Here is a 19,737-nt window from a genome sequence, read left to right on the forward strand (position 1 = left end):
AAAACTGAGTTATTTGTAGTGAAGTGGATGGACCTAGAGTCTGTCATACAGAGTGAAGTAAGTCAGAAAGAGAAAAACAAATACCGTATGCTAACACATATATATGGAATCTAAAAAAAATTGTTCTGAAGAACCTAGGGGCAGGACAGGAATAAAGATGCAGACGTAGAGAATGGACTTGAGGACATGGGGAGGGGGAAGGGTAAGCTGGGACAAAGTGAGAGAGTGGCGTGGACATACATACACTACCAAATGTAAAATAGATAGCTAGTGGGAAACAGCCGCATAGCTCAGGGAGATCAGCTCGGTGCTTTGTGACCACCTTAGAGGGGTGGGATAGGGAAGGTGGGAGGGAGATGCAAGAGGGAGGGGATATGGGGATATATGTATATGTATAGCTGATTCACTCTGTGATACAGCAGAAATTAACACACCATTGTAAAGCAAGTATACTCCAATAAAGATGGTAAAAAAAAAAAAAAAAAAGATAGTGGGTTGAACACAGGTATTTAGCGCTTCTTCCTCCCCAAACCTTACTAAAGTGACAGTAAAGGGGTTTTTCAAAAACACATGAAGCCGTTCAAATGAACAGGAGAGGAGAGAACAGCAGCACAACCTGGGAAGCCAGCAAACAGGATGAGTGATGACAGTCCCAGGAGAGAAGTCTAAGCTGGTGGTGGGGAAAGTGGAGAAGCAGAGCCCCCTGCCTCCAGCCCCAAACCTCAGTAACTGGCAGCCCCCGGGGCCTTGGGAAGGGGGTAGAGGGAAACAAAACCCACAAGGACTGATTGAATGTCTGTTTGAGAAGCTGCTAGATACTCCAGATACCTTCTACACCCCTGCAGCCAAGTGACTGCCCTTCCCACAACCCACAGAAGGGGGGCAGATTTATTCTCCGGAGAGGAAGAAATAGAGGGTCTCTGTCTTGGGGGACACCAGGGACCATACTGACAGCAGGAGAATAACACGCAAGTTTGATTCCACAGTTTGAAACCCTCAGCCTCTTCTCAACTAGACCCTCAAAATGATGGTAGACAGATATTTCTCCTCCAGGCAGAAGATTGCACAAGTCTTCTCTGAAGAATCTCATCAGCCCAAGAAAGAAGACTGAAAGATACAGCAGAAGTGCCCCGATGGAGCAGCCCAGCTTCACCCGCCCATAGCCAGGCTCATCACGAGCAAGCTCCTCCTGCAAGCACGGAGCTGCCATCAACTTTTCGGTGCCCACGCATTAAAGCATCCCAGATGAATGGACAGCCAACAATTCACCGAGCATCCGAAGAAAGCCACTAATAAGACAAACGTAAATTAAAACAAATAAAACAGAAAATATGCCTCTTGGAGGAAACAGAGACCTACCTGTGGAAAAGTACCCTCCAAGAAAAGGGACATACATGGAAAAAAGAATGTTATAAGAAAGAAACATTCAGGAAACAAAACAAAGCTCTTGGAATTTTTTTTTTTTAATGAAAGCAGTAATTGAAAACTCAATGGAAGGTTCATAAGATAAAGTTGAGGTAACTGCCCAGAAAATAAATGAGACGAGAAAGATGAAAATCATAAAAATAATCTAGGAATTCCATTATGGAAATAAGAAAACATCTAGAAAAAAAACAGGAGAGAGAATACAAAGAGAAAGAAATCATTAAGGACGTAATTCACAAAAATTTCCCAGAATTTAAGGACGTGAGTTTATAGATTATGAGGGTCCACTCAGTCTCCAGCACAATGGTTGAAAACAGACACATGCCAGATTCCACCATCATAAGCAGGGGGATAAAGAAGAGTCAGAGAAAAAAAAAAAAAAAAAAGCTTCCAGAGAAGGAGAAAAAACTGGTCATACACAAAGGATCAAGAATCAGATTTTTTTTTTTTTTTTTTTTTTTTTGCTGTACGCGGGCCTCTCACTGTTGTGGGCCTCTCCCGTTGCGGAGCACAGACTCCGGACGCGCAGGCTCAGCGGCCATGGCTCATGGGCCCAGCCGCTCCGCGGCATGTGGGATCTTCCCGGATCGGGGCACGAACCCGTGTCCCCTGCATTGGCAGGCGGACTCTCAACCACTGCGCCACCAGGGAAGCCCCAGATTGGCTTTTATCTCCTCAGAAATGAAACTGAATCTCAAAGCTAACGAAGCAATGCCTTAAAAATTCTGAAAGAAAACTATTTCTTGCTTAAAAATTAAAAACCAGCTAAACTGCCCTTAAATATTAGAGAAGCATCAAGACTGTCAGATATGCAAGATCTCAATTTGCCTCACATACATCCTTTCTTGAGAAGCTACTAGAGAAAGTGTTCCATTTAAACAGGGAGTAAATCAAGGAAGGAGACCTGGAAACTAGGAAACAAGGAATCCACCATGAGAGCATTGAAGGGTATTCCAAGAACGATAAAGAAGATCCTAAATGTCAGCTACCAGTCATAGAAGGTAGCCAGGGCAGGTCAGAAGACTCCAGTAGCGATCACCTTCATGGAGAAGCTATCAATAGGATCTTAAACACATAGCTAGACATATTAGAAGGAGATTAACATATTTTGAAGGAAAATTTGGGGTAGAATTAGTGATTAAGTACATAGATAATCAAGTTGGGGAAAAAAAGGCAATTACTAACTCCAGGGAAAAGAATAATTGTACCGGAAAAGCAATCACAAGACAGTGCAGAGCTCAGCTGTGAATAGCGTCTACACAGTCATAATAATGTAAACTCTGAATATAGTTTTCATCAAAGTTAATACAAAACTATGTTGGGATTCTATGAGATAGGGCGCAAATGCATGTGTGCTGGGAGGAGACAGGAGGCGCAAAGCAAAGGAGTGACTGAGCTAAATCCTCACGTTCCATGATGAAAAGTCAATAGGCTAGGGCTTCCCTGGTGGCGCAGTGATTGAGAGTCCGCTTGCCGATGCAGGGAACACGGGTTCGTGCCCCGGTCCAGGAAGATCCCACATGCCGCGGAGCGGCTGGGCCCGTGAGCCATGGCCGCTGAGCCTGCGCGTCTGAGCCTGTGCTCCGCAACGGGAGAGGCCACAACAGTGAGAGGCCCGCATTCCGCAAAAAAAAAAAAAAAAAAGAAAAGAAAAGAAAAGTCAATAGGCTATTGACTAAAACAGGGGAAAAATTAAGATATGAGCAATATACTCAAGTTTTTTAGTGATTACAGAGGTAACTATCCAAAAATCAGTTAAAGGGTTGATAATGGATACCCCTGGAGAAGGGGAAAGTAGAGAAGCAACAAAGGAGGGCTATTTTCCTTAATAAGCCTTGAGGAATTGACTCTGAATCATCTTCACATATACCTTCACTAAAAATAAAAACTAAAAATGGAAAAAAGGAACAAAGAATCCCTTTAGGCATGTAATACTCTAGCAGCCTATAGAACGGTGCATATGGAATGTTACTATTTGTGGGGAAATCTTGGGGAGAAGGAAATAGATATGTATCTGCACACATGTGCAGAAAATATCTCTAGGAGAATATCTAATAAACTAGAAACCACGGTTATCTCTGGGGAGGGAAATTAGGCGTCTAGTGCACAAGGGTTGAAAGGTGAGAATTTTCAGCTTTTGAATTTAATCTATCATCTCTCCAAAAAAAAGAAAAAAATTGGGAAATGTAAAAAGTAAACACGACATCATGTACACATACACATATATAAGCTGCATCTTTAAATGCCTACTTCTCCCATCCTCTTCTTCCCCAGGGGCTTGGCTTCCTTTGAGGAGGGGGTAGTCAGTAAATTATGTCTTAGAAATCCCCTGCCATATTCCCAACTCCCCTGTTACTATTCTCAGCCAGAACGCCACCCCAGATCCCCTTTCCCCTCTTAGTAAGCCATCAAGGCTCGTAACTCCCCACCCTTCTCAGACAAACCCCCCCATCCTGACCCTGGTTGGTTCTTTTCTTTAAACAACTCTGAGAGTTCTTCCTTCATTCATCACAAATATTAACGGAGCAGCTACTCCACACCAGGCACCAGCAAACATGCCAGAGATTCAGTGATGAGCAAGCAGACAAGGATGGAGTTTGTGGGTTTTATGGAGTTTAGGGGTCCTCGGGAACTTAAGCATCTACGTCACATATTTTAAACATTTCATTCTGTATTCAGTGAACGTGTTCTCCACCCCTTCCCAACCCCATCTCTTCACACTCCAGCCTGTTCCACAGAGGACTTGAGGAGGAAGCCACAGCTGCTAGCTTGACACCTCCAAGATAGAAAGTTCAGCATGATTCAAGCCAAATGACTGTACAGCCTGGAATAGCAACATTCACCAATAGAGTCACAAACTGAGCCCACATGTTCCTTCACAAAAACCAAATTCCCACTTTCTAGAGAAAAAAAATTATTTTTCCCAAGCCTATATTTTTCTCCTTGATTTTTTCTTGGGGGGGAGGGATTTTTTTCCATTGCAGTCTATCATCACTAATTTGCCAGGAAGCACCAGGTAAGGCCAAAAGGAATACATACGTAGCAGCTGTTGATTAACATTTAATCTAAAAAGAGTTTATCTTTTATGGTTCTGTGCGCTCATGGCTGTCATTTTCTCTTGAGGTTTGAAATTTCAAAGTAATTTTATTTTTAAAAATTAATTAATTTATTTATTTTTGGCTGCGTTGGGTCTTCGTTGCTGTGCGTGGGCTTTCTCTAGTTGCGGCGAGTGCGGGCTGCTCTTCGTTGTGGTGCGCGGGCTCCTCATTGCGGTGGCTTCTCCTTGTTGCGGAGCAGGGGCCCTAGGCGTGCAGGCTTCAGTAGCTGTGGCATGAGGGCTTAGTAGTGGCTCGCAGGCTCTAGAGCGCAGGCTCAGTAGTTGTGGTGCACGGGCTTAGTTGCTCCGTGGCATGTGGGACCTACCCGGACCAGGGAATGAACCCGTGTCCCCTGCATTGGCAGGCGGATTCTTAAACACTGTGCCACAGGTCTTTCAGGAAGACCCTGAAATTTCTAAGTAATTTTATATTTCACTATATAATTCTGTGTTAAAATATAGAGCCTAAAAGGAATGAAATGTTATCAGCCCCAGGGGTCCCGGTATAGAGTATAACATTGCCCCATGGATGGGAAGTTGTCTAGGGAGATGAAAATTATCACAACACAAAAATATTCTTCAATGAGATGACTATTTAGGAAATCAGAACCCACTGAAACATCTTTCTCTGGTCTGCATCACTGTTACCCTCCGACTCAAAGGCTTCACCTTGTCAGCTACTGGGTGCCAACATCCATTGTCTTGATACAAACACAACGAAGTGGCAGCTCCGCAAAACTGTTGATTTCCCTGAAGGTGCAATGTCACATGTCCATGCCCTCTGAAAGGCCACAGAAAGTCAGATCAATTCACAACCAAATATCAGAGAGTCATCGGGAAAGGTAACATAACAGGGGCTTTGAGGCGCTGTGTTAAACGCCAAATAAGTAAAAGCCTGTGGCAAAAGTGGTGATCTCTCCAATAAGTCTGCAAAAATTACCCTCTTACCCTACACTGCAGAAAGCAAGCATGACATGAAGAATGGTGTCTTATGCTCTCACATGGTTCCGTCCAAAAAAAAGTTAAGGCAAAAAAATGAACTAATTTTATACTCAATCTAAGAATTAGCATCTAGTTGAAATTACCACCAAATTCCTATTACATGTAAAATAAATAAGCCTGTTTTCATAATTTGCAGTGTCATTTTTCAAGCCCCTCAAGCCCCTTTCCCCCTTAATCTACAGTGCCTGTTTTAAGTGATTTTTTTCTGGAACCAATTATTTTCAGATAGTCAAAACGTCCTTCATTTCATGCCATCCAGCTCAGTTAGTGTATGAAGGTTTCATAGCAAAAGGTTAATGGTGGTGATCTCTGGGTGATAGAATTATGGATGCTGGTATATTCTCTTTTGCTTAAATATATGTTTTACTTTTTCTAGAATCAATATATAAGATTCAAGTTTTTTTAAAAGTTACACATATATATTTTAAGAGCACTATGGCAGTGCTTCACTGTCACTCCCCCCTTCCTCTTTGCTAACAAAATTTTCTTTCATTCTGGTATTCAGATAAAATGTGCTTAGTGGGAGCTCCCTCAGCTCCAGGAAAGAACCAGGAATAGTCCAAACCAATCATAAATGTTCCAGTCCTCTTTGCCAATGATTGGTTTAGAGGTTGGCATGTGACCAAGTTTTAGCCAATCAGGCATAAGGGATATCTGCTGAGAAGGTTCTGGAAAAGGTTTTCCTCTCTGATAAAAAAGAGGCATAGGAAAAAACCTAACCCTCCACGTCCTTCATGCTTTTGGATATTATCACATGAGGATGTGATGTCTGGAGCTATGGCTGCCATCTTGTGACCATGAGGAAGTAGCCAAGAAAATCCCAAAAAAGTCTGGTTTTGAGCTGCTGAATTAGCTAAGCCTGAAATCATCAACCTTCAGACTATTTGCTATGTGAGGTAATAAATTCCCGTTGTTTAAGCCACTTTGATTGGTTGCTATGTTTCTCGCAAGCAAAAGCACCCCAAATGATACAAGCACTGTAACTTTGTGATGTTCAGCTTCGCAAAGAGGTGTGTGAACCACCATTTTATACTTTTCCATTAAGGGAGACCACAAATGATTTTTTTTCACAAAAACACATACCTAACTCCAAGAGTCATCACTTTAAAACCTGAGATTTTATCTCCACAACCCTCTTTGCAAGGCTCCATATTCTGGCCTTTGGAGGTAATGGTAGTCTCTCGTCTGGAGTGGTCCAGCTTGAGTCACACCTGTGGGGTTTGGCTAACCCTGTCAGTAACCTTTGGGGAACTTATATCTGAGCCCCTCTACCTTGGGGGGTTATGTCTCCTAGGCACATCTGGATCTCTGCCCTCAGGAGCTTCCAAAACTGGGCTCCTTTCAATTCCCAACTCAGAACATTCCTGGAGGAAGATATTCCAGGGGGTGCAAAGTCAAACACAGGGGCCAGGCAGTTAACACAAACAAGTGCATCAGGCCAGGTGAGAACTGGGGAACTGGAGAACTCATACCCCCTCCAAAGGGGCAGCTGACAGGTGGGATCACATGTTGCCAGACGTTCCAATACTTTCAAAACAACCTAGAAATCTGGCTTTTTATGTACAATCTCCAAATTTTTAAAAGTTGGCAACTAATTTAGGTATCCTTAAAACTCCATGTGGTGGAGAACAGTATGGAGGTTCCTTAAAAAACTAAAAATAGAATTACCATACGACCCAACAATCCCACTACTGGGCATATACCCTGAGAAAACCATAATTCAAAAAGAGTCATGTACCACAATGTTCATTGCAGCACTATTTACAATAGCCAGGACATGGAAGCAACCTAAGTGTCCATCATCAGATGAATGGATAAAGAAGATGTGCCACATATATACGATGGAATATTACTCAGCCATAAAAAGAAACAAAACTGAGTTATTTGTAGTGAAGTGGATGGACCTAGAGTCTGTCATACAGAGTGAAGTAAGTCGGAAAGAGAAAAACAAATACCGTATGCTAACACATATACATGGAATCTAAGAAAAAAAAAGGTCATGAAGAACTTAGGGGTAAGAGGGGAATAAAGACACAGACCTACTAGAGAACGGACTTGAGGATATGGGGAGAGGGAAGGGTAAGCTGTGACAAAGTGAGAGAGTGGTAGGAACATATATATATACACTACCAAATGTAAAATAGATAGCTAGTGGGAAGCAGCCACATAGCACAGGGAGATCAGCTCAGTGCTTTGTGACCACCTAGAGGGGTGGGATAGGGAGGGTGGGAGGGAGGGAGACGCAAGAGGGAAAAGATATGGGAACATATGTATATGTATAACTGATTCACTTTGTTATAAAGCAGAAACTAACACACCATTATAAAGCAATTATACTCCAATAAAGATGTTAAAAAAAATAAAAAACTCCACGTGGACCAAACCAAACTTATCTGAGGGCTGGATCCAGCCTACCAGTTGCCGGCTTACAACCTCTAGACTATTCGCACCTAAAAATCACATAACAATTGTGCACAGCTATAAAACTGCCAAAGCTCTTTTCTGTTGCCCTTTCCCAAGTGTAAGGAGGGCAGAACTCCTGTATCTCAAGACCAGATCCATTTATACGAGGAGGTATTCCATTTATGGGAAGAGGCATGAGGGAACTTTCTGGAACTATTTCCCATCTTGGTCTGGGTGGTGATTATACAACTGTAGACATGTAAAAATTAATTTTATGCTGGACACTGAATTTGTACACTTTTTGCATTCTACTGTATGTTCTACCTCAGTAAAAGTTATTAATGATAGTAATAATACATAAACATGGAGGTAATATGCAAAGGTCTTCAGTGTGGAAAAGCCTGTTTTACAATCTTCACCACAAGCTGAGAGATGGATCCTATCACTCTCTTTTCCCAGATGAGGAAACTGAGGCTGGAGATTAAAAGACATTTGCATAGGATCCCGCAGGGTGTGAGTGACAGCTGGTTGCAAATCCACATCTGGTTGGCTCAGCCCCAGGGCTGTTCCCCACCCACTTCCCTTCCCAGGTGAGAGCATCCTACCATTTTCCAGACAGCTGGCCTGCCCAGGGCCTCGGGCAGCCCGGGGGTGGGGGGACAGCGAGCTCTGGAGCGGAAGCCAGAGCGGGCCCATGCCCATATTTGCCCAAGCTATCTGCCCTCCTTTGCCCTCCCGGGCCGCAAACACAGATGTTCAGTTTGCTTTTTCCCTTTTTCAGTCACAGCCCTCCTGAGGCCCAGTGCTGCCTGCCAAACTCCGCATTCTTGGCGAGAACTGCAGTCAGGCAGGACAGAAGGGGCCTGGGGAGTGACTGTAAGCAGCCCTGGTGGGCTCCCTGGAGGAGGAGGCGCTCCATGCACCCACGGGCGGCTCACCTTGCAGCATGCTCCGGTAGGCCGTGTCGGCGATTGCATAGATGTGGGGGGGCATCTCGTGCCGCTTCTTGCCCTTGTACATGTCGATGATCTTCTCCGAGTAGATGGGCAGCTGCTTGTAGGGGTTCACCACCACACAGAAGAGGCCCGAGTACGTCTGCCAAACAGAGAACCCATCTTATTTCCAGAACCCAGCAGGGACAAACAGCCCGTGGGGGTCTGGCCATGAGAACACCCACCACGACCTGCATTGTCTGAGCACCACCGTGTGCATTTTCTCACTTCATCCTCACAGTGGCAGCCTTAGACAGATGCGCTCAGAGTCTCATTTTAGAGATGGGGAAACTGAGGCTCAGAGTCCTAGTGGGAACCTCTTGGCGTCACTGTCTCTGGATATAGGGGAAGAGGAGCAAGGGGCAAGACTGGATTTCTAGGGCACCTGTGTTATAGTTTATAAGTTCTGCGTTCAGATCCCAGCTCCACTCTCACCACTGTTGCTTCACCTCCCTGAGCCTCGCGGGCTTAAATAACATCTACCACTTCCGGAGCATCTACTGTGCGCCGGCCACTGAGCTAAGCACTTCACAGTCGTCTTCTTCTTTAATCCTCACATCCACCCTGTGACAGGGATACTATGATTTCCCTGCTGCCCATTTGACAGATGAGGAGACTGAGGCTCAGTGAGGTCACCAGGTCACACAGCTGCTGGGGAATTCGGAACTAAAATCGCGACTGCTAACCCCAGAGCTCATACTCTCGACCATGAACAAAGCACACACTCCCTTGTCTCTAAAATGGTGATGAACACAGCTGCCCTTAAATAGGAATGGTCCTGACACGTTACAACACAGATGAACCTTGGAAACATTACACTGAATGAAGAAGTCAGACTCAGAAGGTTACGTATCACATGGTTCCATTTATATGAAATGCCCAGAACAGGCAAGTCCACAGAAACAGAAAGCAGATCTCTGGTTTCCAGGGACTGCAGAAACAGGGGAACTGGAGTGACTGCTAGCTGGAATGGGTTTCTTTGGGGGGTTATAAAAATGTTCTGGAACCAGACAGTGGTGATAGTAGCACTACACCGTGAGTGAGTGTATTACTGCCACTGAATTGTTTCCTTTAAACTGATGAATATGGTGAATCCATATTATATGGATTTTATCACAATTTGTTTTTAAAAAGTCAGGAATTCCCTGGCAGTCCAGTGGTTAGGACTCGGGGCTTCCACTGCTCGGGGCCCGGGTTCAATCCCTGGTCAGGGAACTAAGATCCCGCAAGCCACGTGGCTCAGCCAAAAAAATAAATTAATTAATCTTAAAAAATTGTCCTATATGTATATGTATAGCTAATTCACTTTGTTATAAAGCAGAAACGAACACACCATTGTAAAGCAATTATACTCCAATAAAGATGTAAAAAACAAAAAAAAGTGTCCTGCCCCACCAAGCGCAGAGGAGCGTGTGAAAATGAACAGAACAGGGAAGGGGCATGAAGAGGCTCGCACACCCTGCCGTGCTGTGCCTGGGGGAGGCGCTGTCCTGGTTCTTACTGTATGCTGGCCTTTCCCATGGGCTGAGGTCACAGCCCAGGAGGGAGGCACCAACCTGTCCCACAGGAACTGCTTTTCCAAACAATAACATCAGTGCAGCCCAAGGCTCCGATGGCCGGGAAGCATGTCTTCCCTCCAACTCCCCCGAGAAGTGACTAAAGGAGGAGGAACAGATATTCCATCACTGGGTTTCACTCAGAGCAGTGATCAAAGTCACTTTCACTTGACCAAAGTCACCCAGCAAGACCCTGGCAGCACTCAGCTCCAACTTGGCCCACTCCGAGGAGTGGACACTGTCCATAAGGCTGTAGACCTATCCCTGTCCTACAGAAACAATAGATCATTTGTTCATTCATTTACTCATTCATTCATTCTGTGTGTGCCCTCACACTGTGCAAGGCTCTGGGGTTATACTGGAAGACAAAACACACAAGGTCCTGCCCACAAAGGGCTTTCAGTCATGCTGGCAACTGGTTGAAGAGTGGGAGCCTCCCTCCAGGGCACCATTTGCTAAGGGACAATGATGATGAGCGTTGGGCCCGGGCACAGGGAGAATGATGTTCCTGAAAAGGTACAGGACTGGTGGGGGAGGGAGGGAGTAATCCCCCAGGTTCTCACCACTCCCCAAAAAGGGCAAGAGTGAGGTCAACATAAGGCTTATCTAAACATCCATCAGCCACTTATTGAGCACCTACTGTATACCAGGTCTGTGTTAGATGCTGGAGACAAATAAATCAATGATCATTCCTGCCCTCAAAAAGCCCCCAGATCAAAAGGGAGACAAGGATGTTCAAAAATAACATCATAACAACAAGGATGGAGCCCAGCGTATTATGGGAGCAAGGAAGGGAGGGCCCTAACCCACATGGGGGTGCTCAGAGAAACTTCAGTGGGGAGGTACTCCCAGCACTGAGACTTAACAGATAAGGTGATAACCAGCTCAGGTATACAGTGGGTGCTCACTAAATGCCTGCTAAATGAATGCCTGAGGGGTCAGTTAATTACAAAGCTTCCCTGGAGCAGGGGCAGTGCTACCTTCGTCTCTGTGACCCGGGGCCTTGCACTGGTCCGCATATAGTAGGTGCTCAATAGACATTCGTTGAACAGGTGGCAAAGCTGTTCCAGGGCAGGGCCTGTGTGTCTTGTTCATCTGTGTCCTGCTCCCCAGCTTGGGGCCTCCATGGAGTAAGTGCCCAACAAACAATCGATCGTTTGAATGAAGGCCAACCAAGCCCTACCTCCTCTTCAGGCCTCAACTCCACCTCCAGCTCCTCTCAGGCCATGGCCACTGCCACTGCCATGTCCTTTCCAGAATGTATCATTTACAATCCTAACCACCCCTCCAGGGACCTGGAGGCAGTAAAGGGCAGTGGTTAAGAGTATAGGATTGACTACCAAGGAATTGTTGGAGCTCTCATTCTGCTACTTCTTGGCTGTGTGTCCCTGGGCAAGTCTCTTAGCCTCTCTGAGCCTCAGTTATCCTCATCTGCAAAATGGGCAGGTGTAATAGGAGCTCCTTCATTGGTTTGCTGTGAGATAGCCCTCGTGAAGCATTTAGCTCAGTACCTGGTATGTAATAGGGGCTCAATAAATGTTAGTGACCACCCAGTGCTCCCTTTGTTTCATGATGATGAAAACCTTGCCACCTTGGAAACTTCACATGGAATGTTCTCTCTCCCTGGAACACTTCTCCCTGATCTTCCCAGAGCCATTTCCATCTGCTCTTTCAGGGCTCAGTCTAAATGTCCCTCCTGGACTGCAAGCTGCACACCAGCATATATCTGACACCCAGCACAGGGCCAGGCACATAGCAGACACTCAGTAAATATTTGCTGAATACAATGAATAGAAGAAAGAAGGGAGGGAGTGAGGGAAGGAGGAAGGAAGGAAGGCATGGCTCTCCCAACTCCATCATCAGCTTCTGAAGGAGAAATATCACCTTCCTCCTGTCTGCCTAGGACACCTCCTGGTGCTATGTACACAGCAAGCACTTAATCCATGCTTCCAGACAGATCTGAATCTCTGTCCAGTTCAGCACATCTTTCTGGGGCACAGTGGCCCTACAGGAAGGACTAGGAAGGCAGTAGCACACCCCACACAGAAGCTGGGCTTCAGAATCTGGAGTCTCAGTCTCCATTGCTCCAACTTGTTGGTCTCACCTGACCCAGCCCACCTGCACTTGATTGTGCTTCTGCTTCCCCATCCCCACCGGCCCCTTTCCAGCTGGTCAAGTTCAGGTTTCAACATCCCCGCTTCCCATGTCCCAGCCGGCATCTCAGGGCCCAGTGCCACAGCAGGTCCCAGCTGCAGGCCAAGGGTTTCCCTCTTGTGACCGTATTAGGAAGTGAGTCCACTTTTTCCCTAACACTTTATATGGTCAGCCGTGGAGCCCTGAGCTCCCAAGGCCTCCGGCAGAAATGAGGAACAGTGGGGGAAGGTGGAAGAGATGCAGGCTTTAGGTCACAGAGGCCTGGTTGAACCTCAGCCTTGCCCTCATTGCCTGTGTGACTTGAGCAAGAGGCCAAACCCCTGAGCCTCTTCTTCCCCATCTATAAAACAATGGATAACCATACTTTCTTTACCAGGTTGTAGTGCAATGTCATGACTTTCTGAACATGTATCCTAGAGAAAGACCTGGTCCATCAAGAATGTGATCTGCTACAGCCTTGATTCTAAAGGGCAAAAAAGACTAGAAACAACCTAAATGTCCATCAGTGGGAGACTGGCTCAATAACTGGCTCACTGCCCTTTAAAGGAATACATATGTATGTATACAAATATACATATATTTGCCTCTATATGTATAAAATATTGCTGGAACGCTACATAAGGAACTGGTGACCACGGTTTCTCTAAGGAGGGGAACCAGAAGGTGAGGAATGGGGTTGAAAGGAAAAGTTCTAAAATACCCTTACATACTATTTTATTTACTATTTGCATGTGTTGTCTATTCAAAAAAAATGTTTTAAGTCTGAGTGGTTAGATAGTTGTGAACAGACACAAGAAAAAGCCACAAATAAATACATAAATAAGAAATTCCCCATCTCCCCCTCCCCGCCAGACCCTGACAACCACCATTCTACTCTCTGACTCTCTGAGTTTGACTATTTTAGATTCTCCTGTAAATGGGATCCTGCGGGATTTTCCCGTCTCTCTCTGGCTTATTGCACTCAGCATAATGTCCTCCAGGTTCATCCCTGTTGTTACAAATGGCAGGATCTCCTTCTGTTTTAAAGCAGGGTTATTACATCATTCGGTGTATCTACCACCTTTCCTTCATCCATTCATCGTTGTAGAATCTATGTTACATATCTGCATCCAGCTCAAGTGTGCCTTATCTTCCTCCCCTCAGTTATCAATCAGCCTCAGGGAGAGGACTGGGCCCTGTGACTCTCAGCATCCCACAGAGAGGGAAGCAGGGGAGTCTGATCCGGTCCCTCCCCAGGCAAGTCTCGTCACCTCTCTGCCTCGGTCACCTCGTGCGCAGGGTGGGATGTGAGCTTCACTCTCGCCAGAGAGCTGGGACTTGGGACGGTAGCCAGTACAAGCAAGGCCCACCTCTTCACTGAGTTCCCTGTGCCTGAAACCCTTGTCTCATCTCCCAGCCCAACACCAGGGACAGAGCCGACTGCTAAGCAGTCATGAAAAATCCCAGGCAGAGAGAAGCCAGCCAACAGCAACAGCCAAGATAGCAAGAGAGTGCTGGACCAGGGATCAGAGCCACATGCACGCCCCACATGTGCCATCAATGATCCTTGGCAGCTCAGGCAAGAACCTGCATCTCTAAGACTAGGAGACGGGACCCTCTGGCTTCTACCTCTTCTAGACCCGAGAGGACAAGACATCAGCCAGGACCTGAGCAAAAGTGCCTTGTTCGAAATGAGCCTTGCAGAATGGAAGGGAACGTTCTCTTCTTTATCAAGGGCAAAGTCGGCCACGGCCAGCTGCCTGAGCATCACCTGCCACCCACCCGTAATAAGGGCTGCTGCGCCTTCCGCTATCACGCGCCGGGTGAATAACTTGCTGTGCCCCCCATCTCCACCCCTGTCCTCCTTTATCTCCTCTGTCACGGACAACAGTTTCTATTTAAGTGATTAAACTGACCAGAAAGGAACGAGACAGCAGTGGACGTGTGGTCACAAGACTGAAAGGCTTTTCATCTAATCTGTCCAGAGAAGCGTAGCAGGAATTTGAAGATTTGATTCATGTTTTAATCTGCTGTCGGAAGATAGTCTGGGTCTTGGGACCTTCATAAGCCCCTCATTTTTCCTGATTTCTATTTGGGGCTCAAACATCTGTGTCAGAGCATAGCAGGCAAGATTCATATCCAGGCCCATCCTTGACCTCCTTGGATGAAGACGACTCATCTTGGACAGGAGACCCGCTCCCCTCTTGCTCCCTGCAGATTGGTGCCCTTAGAAATATCCACTCTGTGCCAGGAGCCCCAGGTTGATAATGCTTCCAAACAAGGAGTTTGACAAAAGGGACTTTCCCTGCTTAGAGAGCATCTTAGACTGTCCTTGGAGGGACTTCAGTACTCTGAGCCTCAGCTTGAATTAGCACAACATCCACTGAATGAAGTATGCTCGTCTCATCTTACAGACTAGCATACTTCATTCAGTGGAGTTGTACTAATTAAATGAGATAAAGAGGAGGCATTTATAGAATTATGAGTTGCTCCCCCGTTCCCCCTTGGCTCTTTAAAAAGAAAAAACCCATTGTAACCCCCTCTGAACAATCCATAAGAAGAATAGATCATTAATTATGGTACATCCATAGGATAGGTCACAAAGCCCATAAAGGGACATTCTGGCGTTATGAATGAGCAATGGGGATGCTCATCACTGACTTATATGTAGAAAGAAGAGCAGGTCCCCAGCCTAGGTGCACAGGCTTTTCAATAGGTAAACACGCACTATTCTCACATAGAAACACCGGGAATGCACCAACATCTTATCAGCTGTTATCTCTGGGGGAGGACTGATTTTTGTGTTTACTGTGCTTTTATGAATTTTCCAAATCTTCTGGAATAAATGTGCCTTATTTTCCTAATTAGGAAAAACGTCTGCAGGACAATTTTAGAGATGACAAGGGAGTTTTGTAATTTTCACATGGTAAAACACAAAGGGCAGGACCAGAGGGCCTAAAGATGGAGGTGACTGTTTCCATAAGTTTGCAGAGAATCCCAGAACATCTGTCTGGTAATAACAAAAATTACCATAACAGCAACAAAACTAATAAAAACAACACCTAGCATGTTGAGTGCCTACAACATGCCAGGAAGCATGCCAAGTGCTTTCTTTTCAGAGTAACCCAGTCTATGAGGCTAGTACTATTCTTGCGTTCATTTTACAGAGAAGGAAACAAAATTTCAGAGAAATTACATAACTTGCCCAAGGGATTAACATACCCTTTCTGAGAGGCAAGATAGACAAAGGCTGGACTGGGGCACCCTCTGCCCACCAGTTTGGCTTAATGGGGTTACCATGTCCTTCTATATCCTGGGGAGCTGGCCCACCCCACAAGGAACCTGTACCCCTGAGTCACACATCATCTGGTCCAGACTGTCCCACAGAGCTTTCTGTAGTGATAGGAATGTTCTACACTTGTGCTGTCACAGGTATACAGCAGCCACTAGACACAGGTGGCTGTTGGGCATTTAACATGAAGCCCAGTACAAGTGAAGAAGTGAACTTTTAAGAATTGATGCTTAATTAGTTTACATCTAAATTTAGTTAGCCACGTGTGGCCGGTGGCTACCATATTGGACAGTGCAGCTCTAGTGCACTCTGATCTGCACAGTCAACCCAGAGGAGTCCAGGTCGATCCAGGCGTTCCCATTTGGGACAGGGAAGGCCTCCACCAAACCTCACCAAGATCCTCATGTCTCCTACCTACTTGACTGCCAGGATGGACAAGCCTTCCCAAGGAGGTTAAGAGCTCTTCTTTATTTCCAAGATGGAGGAAGGGCAGGGAACCACTTCACTGAAATCCGTTGAGCACTGACCAAGCGCCTATGGGATTACATGGAATCTTTGGATCTCCTTTACATGGGGAGGGTGATTGTTCTCATTTTGCAGATGGGAAAACTGAGGCTTCAAGAGGTGAAATAACCTGTTCAATGTCACAGAACTAGGTAGGGCAAGGTGAATGGGAACCCAGGTCTGGACGATTCCATCCCACCTTTCAGCCTCTCTCATTGAAAACTTCAGCCTCCCAACCTGCACCCCGAAGACATCTCCAAGCCTCTCCCTTCCCTCAGGGGTGCAGGAGGCCAGCAAGTAGTGACTGGCTGCCCCAAGATACTCACGTATATGAGTCCTGAGAAGTACCTCTCCCTCAGGTTGTGCAGCACGGAGGCTTCATTGAGACACGTCAGCTCTGCCATGTCCTCCACCTTGGAGAACTTGGGCGGGTTCATCTTCTGGATATCATCTTTGCCGACCGTGACCTTCTTGCCATTCTCCACTAGCTCCACGATCACCTCATCCCCCTTCTCCTCCTTGATGCTAGCCGCCTCGAAGCCCTGCTTCTCCGAAGGGACCCATACCAGCTTCTTGGCGGCCCAGTCAGCCTGGGCCACTGGGCTGTTGATGAAGTTTTTGTCTACAAAGAGGAACTTCTCGTCATCACTGAGCTGGCCCTTCTGTGCCATGGTGCCTGGTTGATCCCCTGGGGAATAAGGCCACAGGGTCAGAATTAGACCAGAACCAAGCCCTAAAGACAGATAAAGCCCTCACCTCATCATGTCTGGGAATGCAGTCTGCAGAAACATTCCATAGAGTACAAAGGTGTTCCCTGTAGGATGGTTTATGTTGTCAAAAAATGGAAACAACCCAAAGGCCCTTCAGTAAAGGATCTCCAGGGGCTTCCCTGGTGGTGCACTGGTTAAGAATTTACCTGCCAGTGGTTGAGAATCTGCCTGCTAAGGCAGGGGACACGGGTTCGAGCCCTGGTCTGGGAGGATCCCACATGCCGCGGAGCAACTAGGTCCGTGAGCCACAACTACTGAGCCTGCGCGTCTGGAGCCTGTGCTCCGCAACAAGAGAGGCCGCGATAGTGAGAGGCCCGCACACTGCGATGAAGAGTGGCCCCCGCTTGCCACAACTAGAGAAAGCCCTCGCACAGAAATGAAGACCCAACACAACAAAAATTAATTAATTAATAAACTCCTACCCCCAACATCTTCAAAAAAAAAAAAAAAAATGAATCTACCTGCCAATGCAAGGGACATGGGTTCGAGCCCTGCTCCAGGAAGATCCCACATGCCGCAGAGCAACTAAGCCCGTGCACCACAACTACTGAGCCTACGCTCAAGAGCCCGCGAGCCACAACTACTGAGCCCACGTGCCACAGCTACTGAAGTCTGCGTGCCTAGAGCCCGTGCTCCACAACAAGAGAAGCCACCACAATGAGAAGCCCAAGCACTGCAACAAAGAGTAGCCCCCACTCACCGCAACTAGAGAAAGCCCGTGCAGCAAAGAAGACCAAACGCAGCCAAAGATAAAAACAAACAAATAAATAAATAAATTTATTTTTTAAAAAAAGAAAAGGATCTCCATCATTGCCTGTTGTCCATCAACATGGCATGGGTACATAAACCATTATATTTTCATACAATGAAATGCTATCCAGGGGTTAAGATGCAAGAAGTATGTCAAGGTGTGTTGACACAGGAAGATATCCAAGTCTGATAGTTTACTGTAAAAATAAAAGGCGGGTCCTCAAATGGTTAAACAGAGAGTTATCATATGATCCAACAATCCCATTCCTGGGTATATACCCAAAAGAAATGAAAACATACCTCCACACAAAACTCATAAGTGAATGTTCATAGAAGCATTATTTCTAATAGCCAAGAAGTGTCAAAAAAAAAAACCCAAATGTCCATCAACAGATGAATGGATAAATAAAATGTGGCCTCTCCATATAATGGAATATTATTCAGCCATAAAAAGGAATGGGGTACTGATATACACTGAGCATTAATGAATCTTGAAGACACTATACTAAGTAAAAGAATCTAGTCACAGAGGACCACATATTATATGATTCCACTTACCCAAAATGTCCAGGATAGGCAAATCCGTAGAGATAGAAAGTAGATTAGTGGTTGCCAAGAGCTGGGAGAGAATTAGAGGGTGACAGCGAAGGGGTACAGGGTTTCTTTTGGGGGTGATGAAAATGTTCTAGAATGTACTGCAATGATGGATGCACAATTCTGTGAATATGCTAAAAGCCATTCAATTGTACAGTTTAAATGGGTGAATTGTATGGTATTTAAATTATATCTCAATAAAACTGTTTAAAAATGAAATATAGGGAATATTGTAAAATAGTAGGTATAATAACCCATTTTATTTAAAAATATTTAGAATCCATATAGACAGAATGACTGGAGAAATATGCACTTATCAATATAGTTATGAAGGGATTTTTACTTTTTATGGGTTTTTTTGCCAATTTTTTATTGTGGTAAAATATACATAAGTATACTATCTTACTCATTTTATGACACTAAGTTCAGTGACATTAAGTACATTCATATTGTTGTGCAAGTATCACCACCATCCAGCTCCAGAACTCTTTTCATCTTGCAAAACTGAGACTCCACACCCATTAAAGACTAATTCCCCATTGCCTCTTCCCTCCAGCCACTGGCAACCACCATTCTACTTTCTTTTCTTTTTTGTTTTGTTTTTTAAAATTTATTTTTTATTGTTATTATTTATTTATTTTTGGCTGTGTTGGGTCTTCATTGCTGCACGTGGGCTTTCTCTAGTTGTGGCGAGCGGGGGCTACTCTTTGTTGCAGGGTGCAGGCTTCTTATTGCGGTGGCTTCTCTTGTTGTGGAGCACGGGCTCTAGGCAGTAGTTGTGGCACACGGGCCCAGTAGTTGCGATGCATGGGCTGAGTTGCTCCATAGCATGTGGGATCTTCCCGGACCAGGGCTCGAACCTGTGTCCCCTGCATTGGCAGGCAGATTCTTAACCACTGCGCCACCAGGGAAGCCCTCTACTTTCTATCTCTATGAATTTCACTACTCTAGGAACCTCATGTCAGTGGAATCATACAGTATTTGTCCTTTTGTCACTGGCGTATGTCACTTAGCATAATGTCCTCAAGGTTCAACCATGTTGCAGCATGAATCAGAATTTCCTTCCTTTTTTAAGGCTGAATAATATTCCATTGTATGGATATATGACATTTTGTTTACCCATTCATCTGTTGATGGACATTTGAGTTACTTCCACATTTTCTCTATCGTGAATAATGCTACTCTGAACATGGGTATACTTTCTATTACGTATTTTTGC

General features: G+C 45.4%; 1 protein-coding gene across 5 annotated transcripts in view; it reads right to left on the reverse strand.

Moving 5' to 3' along the window:
* MYH11 (myosin heavy chain 11) overlaps positions 1-19,737 on the reverse strand; it is a 128,074-nt gene that overhangs the window by 93,341 nt on the left and 14,996 nt on the right. For all 5 annotated transcript variants that reach the window (XM_033428733.2, XM_004270149.3, XM_004270150.4 and 2 more), the window contains exons 2-3: positions 16,731-17,092; positions 8,866-9,022 (exon numbers count right to left, since the gene is read on the reverse strand). In XM_033428733.2, the coding sequence (XP_033284624.1) occupies positions 8,866-9,022; positions 16,731-17,075 (502 nt within the window). In that variant the 5' untranslated portion in view covers positions 17,076-17,092. The remainder of the gene's footprint in view (positions 1-8,865; positions 9,023-16,730; positions 17,093-19,737) is intronic.

The sequence above is a fragment of the Orcinus orca genome, chromosome 16 (genome assembly GCF_937001465.1).
Source record: "Orcinus orca chromosome 16, mOrcOrc1.1, whole genome shotgun sequence".
Taxonomy (NCBI): Eukaryota; Metazoa; Chordata; class Mammalia; order Artiodactyla; family Delphinidae; genus Orcinus; species Orcinus orca.